The sequence below is a fragment of the Hakea prostrata genome, chromosome 3 (assembly GCF_041222555.1).
Source record: "Hakea prostrata isolate BN-2017 chromosome 3, UWA_Hpros_2, whole genome shotgun sequence".
NCBI classification, from domain to species: Eukaryota; Viridiplantae; Streptophyta; class Magnoliopsida; order Proteales; family Proteaceae; genus Hakea; species Hakea prostrata.
The window spans coordinates 7742998-7753496 of record NC_142602.1 but is presented as its reverse complement, the minus strand read 5'-3'; the positions used below and the strand labels follow the sequence as shown (position 1 = coordinate 7753496).

General features: G+C 36.1%; 1 protein-coding gene across 1 annotated transcript; it reads right to left on the bottom strand.

The window, feature by feature from the left end:
- Window positions 1–2442: 2442 nt before the first annotated feature.
- On the bottom strand, window positions 2443–10140 carry LOC149020528 (ubiquitin-conjugating enzyme E2-23 kDa-like). Its single transcript, XM_089148697.1, has 8 exons — window positions 9977–10140; window positions 7793–7903; window positions 7592–7667; window positions 6714–6793; window positions 3842–3956; window positions 3455–3507; window positions 3011–3139; window positions 2443–2867 (listed from the first exon to the last, which is right to left on the bottom strand). The coding sequence occupies exons 3-8, from the start codon at window positions 7633–7635 to the stop codon at window positions 2734–2736; spliced, it is 555 nt and encodes a 184-aa protein (XP_089004823.1). The 5' UTR covers window positions 7636–7667; window positions 7793–7903; window positions 9977–10140; the 3' UTR covers window positions 2443–2733.
- Between the last annotated feature and the right edge of the window lie 359 nt (window positions 10141–10499).

Below are 10499 nucleotides of genomic sequence, written 5' to 3'. Positions count from 1 at the left end.
AGTCCTGAATTCCCAGTCCCTGACAGCTGTGTGACTGCGTCTGGTTTTTTCTTACTTGAAAGTTGAAGGGAGGACTTTTTGGTAATTTCCTCAGTACGACATCCCTCGCTGCCCGTTGGTCCGTTGGATCAGACTCTCAGAGGTGATTTTCTCTGGAAGTTTCTTGACCTTCCGTTTACCCTATGAGGCCATAACGGAAAATCTCTTACCAAATAAAAAAAAGAAAAGAAAAATAACGGAAAATTGAAATTGGGTCAATTTGGGCTATAGACGGGTCGAACCGGATTTACTGTGTCTAATTAGTCAATCTATCCATGGCTTGGAATCAGACGGTCATGATAACATGTGCTTGCATCATTTGCGGCTAATGATGACGCAGCTTGAAGCACATAAAAAATAATCTATAATGAGAGTTCGTATTCCTTTTCTCTTGTTTGTTTTGGTTCAATTTGAAGAGATTTTTCAATCACACTAACCACCCCCACTCGATTCCATATTGACTTAGCTTCGTTTGAGATCATTGCTTGTCGCCACGAATTTAGGTTTGCGCCTTTAAGCGTCAATTAATTCTCTAACCCTTTGTTAAATCTTGGGTACAAAGTTAATTACGTGTGCTTGAGATGATAGAGACAATTTAATTAACCACCAAATAAGTAAAATAATCCATGATGATATGGTCCAGGGCACTACCATTGCACAACCGTACATCTTCGTTAAGATTGTTTGGATCAATGATTTTGTTTTGGGTTGATCTAGATTTGTAAATTATTATAGATTTTTCATTTGTAGAATTAGGGGTAGAACTTAAAAGGTCCCCCACTAGTAATGAATGGAAAGATAGAAAATTTGGAAAAAAATGGCCTTTTTTTATTGAAAACATGGAATTAGGTAAGCATTTTATTCAAATATATCTAATATCATAATGAATGGTTTTTGTTTTACACCTATTACATGTTCTTTGTCTCGAGTTATTTTAAAGTTTGTTGTAAAACGATTGATGGATCTGCACGCACACTAGAACTAGAACTGTTGTTGTAATCACAATACTCTTTTAGAGCTGAAACGTACATTAAGTATTTTCTTTAAGGTATTTAGACACCCCGAATTGTGCAATACGGGTTCTAAAAGTGTCTTCACCCCAAGATCAGTTAGCCCAAACCTTTAAGGTTACACCCCAGAAAGGTTTACTCAAAGTATAATTAGTTTATGTTTACTCCTGCTTAATAGAATAACAGGGAGAGGGAGAGAGAGAGAGAGAGGAGGAATTCTATGTGTCAAGAATGAGCACGAAATTGAGTTTATATAGAGCCCCAAAGGCTGTGGGTGAAAGGGTAAGGCTGTGAGGGTACCATTCAGCTCAATTCTCTTCACAGCAAGATACCTCCAACTGACCTCCCTACAGGAGAGTGCCACTCAAATGGCATCGCCACGTATTCACCCAGTAGTGGGCTTTCCAGAATAGCCTATGACAAACTGGGCCTTCCGGATCAAAGCCCACGACCCACGGTCTCAAGTCCCAAGTCCACCCGATTAATAATACATGGACTATAGGGTTCAGGCAAATTAATAATACATGGGCTCTTACTATATATAAACCACATAATCAGATCCTCTCAACCCGATGTGAGACTAAATAAAACCATGGATAAAAAATACAATTAAAATAAATATTTATATAAAATTTTAAACATATTTACAACAAAGTTAGGACATATTTTAGCCAATCTTATAATTGGAGTAATGACAAAGATACGCCAATCTTAAAAGAGAAAAGGGGTTTTCTTCACTAAAACGCTTGTGAGATGCTTTTATACTTTTCATTGTTTTGGGATATATTCTCAAAACAATTTAATATACTTAGAGTACTGAAGAGAAAATTAATAGTGTAAGTTATAAGTAATTACTGAAAATTTAGGACAGTCATCATTTGATTAGTGTCTATAGAGTTGTGAATAATATTTGATCACTTCTAACGGGGGGAGGATTTTCAATAATTGTTGATGGAAAATAATATTTGATGAACCTTAAGACACAAGGATAGACGCATTTGAACAGACAACCTGTATCTCAAATATTTCAGAAGTCCTTAATAGCCTAATCATTTTAACAGTCTTCAAAATTAATTGTTTCAACCTTCAAGATTTGTCTCAAATGTTTTGGAGTTGATGCCAAGTAAAACTACTCCTTTGAGCCCTTGGAATTTTTTTTTCTTTTGTTCCTTTGAAAAGATATTCTTTACCTTGTTGAATTGGAGAATTTCAGACCACACAAGGTTCATGTATTTTGATATCATAGTTAAATCCTAAAAATAAAAAGCACATCATTGACCCTATTTAATGAAGTTCGTTCTAACATACTGTTTCAGCTTGATGGGAAAGTATATGGCATCATGAACAAAGAGATTCTTTTATAATCAACGGTTTCCTACCCCCCCCCCCCCCCATAGAGAAATCCCTCTCATTGGTAGATTTTTCATATTCTTCCACAAGACATTACTAATCATAAATATTCTTCCTTTCTATTTTTGACCATTTATATTATAGTCTGCCTTCCCTCTGTTGATCCCTTGGACCTGCATGAAGGTTAATTCGGTATACCTGCGAGTTAACAAGCACGCGTTCTCACTGCCTACACATCTCTATAAACAATTGAACATAAAAGTTACAGAAATGAAGGATTTGGATACATGAAATGAGGCGATTCACATAAAACATGAATGCCCCAAAAAGTAGTTCATGGGTCTGCATGTCCTGCAACTTCATCATCATCACTTGATGTGCTCCGCCCATCACTAATGTCATCATCATCACTGCTATCTTCAGCTGGATTCGTTATGTTCTCTCTCTTTGCATATTTTTCACAGTACTCTGTTGCACAAACGATGTTAGACAACTAGTGTATTGTTCATTTCTAACTACTGATTTTGCTGTCAGTAGTAGAAAACTGATTTCCTATATTTTCAAGGTCGAAATAACTTAGATGGGATATGAAACTGCTGAGACATCTTCACCTTTCACTTTCTGTTCATATTGTTTCTGGTCCTTCATCATCAATGATGCAGCATCGCCATTTAATGGGTCCGCAGCATTTGGGTAAAGCAAAAGTTGCGGGAGAAACACCTCAAAGACATTCAGCAGATCTACAGCCACAGCATCCCACGAAAAAAAAATTCAAAATGAAAGATGATGCAAATACTTCATAGCGTTACTATTTTCTGAATTGCCACTGTCACAAAAGCTACCATGTTCTTATGAATGTTCACATTCAGATAAACTCAACTTCAACTAAAGCTTATCCCACTGAATGGCAGACCCTGTTTTGCCCTTGAGAATACTGTCTTCATTACTGCTAATATTGTTTTGATAAATTAAACGTCAAAGTGCAGAGTCGTGAATGAAGATTTCATTAATTCACACATGGAATATGGATGCTTGAAAAGGAAAAGTAGTCTCACCGAACATTGGGCTCCAAGATTGATTGATAACATCCAAACATACAGAACCAGACCTGTTATTCAAAATAAGAGACAGTCAGCATAGACCATATAACTATTGGACTATGAAGAACTAGTAATAAAAGGTCATCTAAGCCATTCATGAATATATCTCCCAATAAGGAAAATAACAAGAGCACCATAAAGCTTTACATTTTCAAAAATTTTCTATGCTGATAGAAGAATTAACAAATTGCAAGATAAAGTTCTTATACCTAGAAAGAAACTACAAAAGATCCATGCTACCACTGACATTTAAGGCAAATATGAAGAATCTAATAGGGAGGCATCTGATGCTCTAATACTCTCCACTAAAATAAAGGTATTTGACTGTACAAATGTACTTACAGCTCATCAACATTTGGGTGGAATATTTTGTTCAGAAATCCAATAGAAGGAGACTTGTAAGGGTAGGCATCTGGCAGCTCAACACGAACTTTCCACACGCCACCTTCGTAAAGGCCTGAAAGAAATACAGTCGAGCAGAACCTAATAGACAATCTTGAGTGGAACTAAGCAAACCCATAAAGCTATGGAACCTCGTGAAAGACAGAAAGCAACTTTTAAAGGTAAAGATTAATGCATTTAAAGAAGAACGATGATTCTTCAGCATATCTCATCAGTAGATCTGCTGACCAACAAAACTCCACCAAATTCCAGATTCCAGGTGGCTCTATGGCTTCATAAAATCCAGTCACTTCCTTCATACTGAATTAGTATGATAGAAAATAGGAATTGTTGCTTTCTTCCCACAAAAGAAAAGAGAGCTAGCCTTACCAGACAAAGTTTAAGAAGATCCAAATATGCAAGAAGAGAAAAGGTAATCTGACTCTTTTACAATAATCTCAGATTATTAGTTATAATTGTAATCTCTTTAGTTCAACTTAATGAGGTAAAGAGAAGACTCAAACAATGATGAATCATAGCTTAGCTACTTTCAAATGAGAAATGTCTCATACTACTTGTGCAACACGGAAATGGAGTCATTAAAGGCATTAGGCATAATAAACAAGGAAATGACAAAGTCATCAATAATATTTTCCACATCTTACCCAGGTCCAACTAGCCAATTCGTCAGGAAGAAACAAAGAATACCATTTTGCTAGAATCAGTATGAACATAATTGCTTTTCCCAAAGTGTAGTAATGAAGTGTAACTTCTTCCTCCAATCAATGATGTATGGCAATAGAGCTGTGGTTAACTCTGCAAAATGAGGTGGCCTTGCATTCCAAAGAGATTGTTGACGTCATGTCATCCCTCATAGTACTTCCCAATGAAAAGGTAGTAAAAACACCTAGCTGTTGATTGGAGCATCACTTCAATAATGAACTACAAAACTGTGTCACTGAGGATGAGGTTAAAAAGCTAGATTCAATTCATGTGTCAACTCCTTTCTCTATTATTATGGTTGAATCACTTGAATGTATCAACAATTATGTTCCACACATTCACCCTTAGCGAACAACAAGTTTTGTTTCGTGTTTCATATTTTTTATCCACAATCTGGTGATAATTGGGTCTTAAAAGTGCAATGTTGGTCATGACATGATGAGGACTGGGTAAGGCAGTTAACAAGTTTCAAATCCACAATATTTACAACTATTCGTTCTGTTCTGGATTTTCGCTTACATAAGATTGGGCCATGCTGAGTTTGCTGGAGCACATTACGCACATTAATGTGAGATAAATTCTAGTGGACCGTTGGAGCATCGAATGTGCTACCTCTGCCATGACCACCATAGTCTTTGGCCACGGCCTCCCATTAAATTGACCCTTTTACTGCGACCATGACCTCCACTACCGGACATAAAACCTGAATTATCTTTGAAAGAGGTCAAGTCAAAATTGGTGAAGGAGGGAGACATGGTACACTCTATTGGAAAAAATGCTTCATCATTCATGGATGGTATCTTCTCACCTGCAAGTATTTGGCTTTTTATGGTTTGAAGTTCAGGATCCAGCCATCCATATATTTGGCAACCAAGAATTTGACATGCGAGATACTTAGGACTAGTTTTAGACAATTATAAATTGGCAGTAGTTGTTTTTGTATTGTAGTATGCCTCTTTTATTATTTTAACACTTGTAGTCAACCTATTAAAACAAAAAAGAAAAAAAGATGACTTGAAGCTTTAGCTTTGTACATTTGCAGCCCCCCCCCCCCCCCTTTTCCCTTTCCTCTCCTCGTCTCCTCTTCTTCTTGTAAGTGTTCTTCCCCTCTTCCCATGAAGTCTGATTCTTTTCAGATTTCCCCTTCTTCCCCTATCTTCTTTAACCTTCTTTCTTCTCTATTCCATCCTCAATAAAAGCAAACTAGCTACATAGAACTATCCACGAAAAGACAAAGTTTCCTAAGCATAATTAAACTTGTAAAGTAACACAGATTTGATGTAAAACTCTAAAACTCTACAAAGGGACATAGCCGGTGCATAAGGCTCCCACCATTGCAGGGTCTGGGGAGGTCATAATGTTCAAAGCATTAACCCCCTTTCTCAAAGACGCTGTTTCCAGAGCGGGCCTAGAACTCAAAAAACTCCACCACAAAACTTTTACTCTTAACATACTCCTAAAAGTGAAAAGAAAGAATTCAGTTGAAATATAAATGATTGATTACTCGATTACTTTTTAATCAGTAAGTAAAATTTACTGTTTGAGAAGAGGGGACGCATAGCCAAATGCATCAGAAATATATCCATGAAAAGCCTCAGAAGCAACTCCTTATTGAATAAGGAGCCAAAAGTAATACAAACCCATCATAAAGAACAGTAAAGACTAATATAGTAAATTAGTAATATGTACTCAATTTCAGCTGGATTTTCCGTGGCAATCTCATTCCACAGGAGAGGTAAGTAGATTTGAATATTTATTCAAAGAAGTTTCAACATCTTCACTGAATCAGTTTGGAGCCCTGAAAGTACTAGAAGAAACACCTAACCCAAAAAGCTTTGCTGAACAAATTCAAACTTGAATTATGCTTAAACTGGATTTCACCATTCAAGGGACCTTGAGTTTTTATGTCTTCAATTAAGCTAATTAATAAGTTACAAGTATAAGAATGGTAAGCTATATCAAACCAACCAATCAATTAAAGAAAGTGTTTTCTCATCCTGCCTAATTCCTAATTAGCAAGTAATCAACAGCAGTAACACAAGAAGTAGGCAATCTGGCATATTAAGGTTACACTATACAAAAGAAACAACATAAGGAAGAAACAGCATACTTTCTTTTGGGCCATGAAACTCAACATTGAATTCAGTAATTCCATCATTGATCGGCTCAACAGTATAATCACTCATCATCCTGGATGAAGTGACAAAAGAAAAAGTTATAAGCACTTACACAATCCAGCATCCCAAGTATATAAAGCTTAAATGTGACTAGAGAAACTTCACTAGGCATCCTTTTTATTTGAGGTATCTGTCTGATACAAAGCAGAAACATAAAGTTGTAGAGCAGATTAAATAAGCTGGCATTGGGACCTCACTTGGTTGATGATTTGCTCAAACAACTAACGAAGTGGTGCATGTAAGATCTGAAAATATTTAGCAGCATATATGAGCATCAAATGCAATTGTCCAGTTATAACATATAGGGTGGACGACGTTGAACATTCTCCTTTAGTTTTTGCTCTTCTGATTTTTTTTTCCCCAATTACAATTACAACAATCTCTTCCCCTATTTTCAGTGGATCATTTACGGAAGGTAATTATTTGCTGCAGCAAGAATCACTGGGAATCAGTCCAGTAACAAGTGAAGCAAAAGGAAGGGGAACTTTTAAAAAATAATAAATACATAAGAATATTACGAATAATAGTAATGAAATAAAAAAAATAAAAAAACTTCTAATCATTACCAACAATAAGGATATAAACAACTCAAGAACATTCTCGATGGTAACTAAAAAATTTGCTTAACTTCTCAATCAATGTCCTTGGATTCCAGTTACTTATACAGTCATTACAGTAGTTTTTTTTTTTTTTCTTTTTCCTTTCCTTTTCTTTTTTAATCTTCATTTCATTTCCCTTTACTCACCACCAGGCAGAGATATAAAGGATAAGTTACTCAAAAGAGATTATAAAAATGATTATGCAGACTTACAGCTTCATGACATCCATATCTCTCCTTTTGCTTGGAGAAGACATCTTTTTTCCTTGTATAATCAACCAGTTCAAATCTGTGACACACTCATCAGGATATCAATTTTGTCATAAAATTTCATTTTAACAATAGATTCGATTTAAGTTTGAGCATTTAGCTCAACAAGGAAAAGAAGTAACACAGAGAACAAACATGGTGTACCTTTGAGAAGGTCTCAGAAGTATGACAATTCAAGAGATGAGATAAGGCACCCTCCCTGTCACAATGTCAAATCTTCTAATGCCCAAAACTAGGAAGAAAATGCAAATACAACTGCAAGAAATGTATTAAACAATTAGTGGATTTAGACCTTCCAAAATGAAATGTAGAAAAGCAATCAAAAGAGGTAAGTATCAACAAAAGAGGAGGACATCTCTCTCGATATCTAAATTGGTAGGTTACCTACCTACCAAAAAAAAAAAATAGTAACGTAGTAGTGCAGTTGCTTTGCACAATTTTACAAAACCTGCAAAACATATTTAAGCTATGGCAGTTCCACACTGACAGAAGCTAACCACCAAAATAAAAGCATAGAAAAAACTCTGAGGTAGCAATATCAACGATCCCAAAATTTTCACATTTCCCATATCAAGGACCAGGCACTTGTTTTGACACAGCTTGGGATCCTCTGTCTCCTTTCTTGTTTAGATGTCATAAAGACTAAAGAGTGAATCTTTTCACGGCACTACAGATAAGAGTCCATCGCAATTTATGTGGAAAAAGCAGGGCCAGAACCAGCATGTACAACACACTAACTATGAACTCACCGAACATTTCATATTTCCCATGTCTAGAACAAGGGCTTCTTTTTTAGAACAGCTTGGGCTCCTCCGTCTCCTTTCCATTGTAGATGTTGTGTAGAGTGGAGTGCTCCACTCTACTACATATGTCAGTCGATTCTAAGATTCTTTATTAATTGTTCATGGGAAGAAAAAAGGTTCATCACCAGCATTAACACATACTAAGACAGGAAGACCTACAATCTTAAGATCAACAAAGAGATCTCTCCCTTCCATGATGATAAAAGAAATGAAAATTGCGAACCAATATTTAGGGATTGGACTAAGTATCAATTTCAAACACAGTTTCTGGTATCATAAGACATGCTAGGGAGTTATATTCTCTAAGCAAGGTATAATCTGGCCTGATATCGAGACGGTTAGAGATCTAACATGAGCAATGCCGCAGAACTGCTAATGAAGCACATGGCAAAAACTTGTGACACTTGACCAGCAGTACAAAAAATAAAAGAAAACTAAATAATCAACTGTTTGGCTCTAGGATACTTTCAAAGCTGTAGTGTAGATGGTCATATCAGCAAATTCAACAAAGCATCAGCAATCACATTAGTAAGTAAAAAGCCTGCAAACTAAGGCATCGTTGAAACTTTGCTAAATACTTCCCAATGAAGTCCAAGTGAGGAACAAATTGATGAACGGCTTGGTGTAGTTCACATGTACAATTAAATCTGGCCGCTTCTCCTTTAGATAGTTAGCGTAAGTTGTTCCTTTGAGATTCGCATCTATCATTGTACCCGAATGGTATGACAACTCATTTCAAATCAAGTCGGATTTACTCCATATTGTTAAACTGGAAAGAGTGATAAAGAATCAAGACCAATTAGCTAACCCCAAAATAATACAATAATTTGGAATGCCGTTCGAAGAGTTAGAGTTTCCAATGTGAAATTCACCTAAAATCTAATAAATATATGTATATATAAGTAGCCTAAAAGCTTGCCCCAAGTAAAAAGACTTGAACAGTAACTCTAGGGTATAACTACTCATAAGCCATGCAACGGCTAAGAGGTTTCTTCCCACAACACATAAATGGATCAAGAGCTCTAATAACAGCTATCCGTGACTTTGAGAACATTACATAAATCTGTGGCGGATAGAAGCCCCAATTCATGAAGAAACGAGTCTAATAGCAAATATTACCAATAGAAGTATCCATTAAAGCTTATATCCCATCCCACTGATTGAAGTAAAACGAACAGAGTAGGGGAACAATGTTAACTTGCATCAAATTCCACATTAAAGATGAACATTCATTTTATTTTATTTTTAAACACAAACACATATCTAATCACTAGAAAATTAATTCAAAAAGGTAATAAATGAGATTAAAACTACCCAACTTTCATCTAACCTTATCAACATTCGCCCGAAGTAAGAAAAACTTCAGTTATAAATTCAAACGTTGTAACTTTCACAAACTAAAGTTTTTTTATACAACTCAACTTCTGATGGCCAAAATGAAGCAAGAAACAAGAAATTTGAAACAGATCTATAGAAAACGTACGAGTAAATGATCAAATAAAGAAGGTCGGATTGATAGACTAACCAAAACCGTAGAGTTTTTGTCTGATTCTTGAAAGCATAGTCCAAGTTTCAAACACGAAGAAATCCTAGAAACGAAGATCGATCAATGATCGGTGATATCTTTTTCAGGGTAAAAAGATCCTTTCTCTGTCCATCAAAGGAGCGTTGGAACCCACAGGAACACCAGAGCAGAGAAAAACAAGGAAAAATAGGCTGAGCCAAGAGACACTTATATAGGAAGCAGCCCCGGCAGAACCAGATGCACGTGCAGTAAGTTTAAAAAACAATAAAATGACGATTTGCGTGTCATGCGAACGGCAAGCCCACCTGTACAGGTGGGAGAGTGAACGAAACCCGATTTATGTCCTAATACTGTATGATTCCGTGATGATTCCAATCGAACATCCCAAAATTCATGGGATTTAGTCTGGACTCCTACATGAAATTGCTGAGATAACTTTCCATTAATATGAAATTGTTGTAGATAATCATACGAGACTTGCGACATTTCACGGATTTTACTTTTGCTTGTGATAGTATCTACT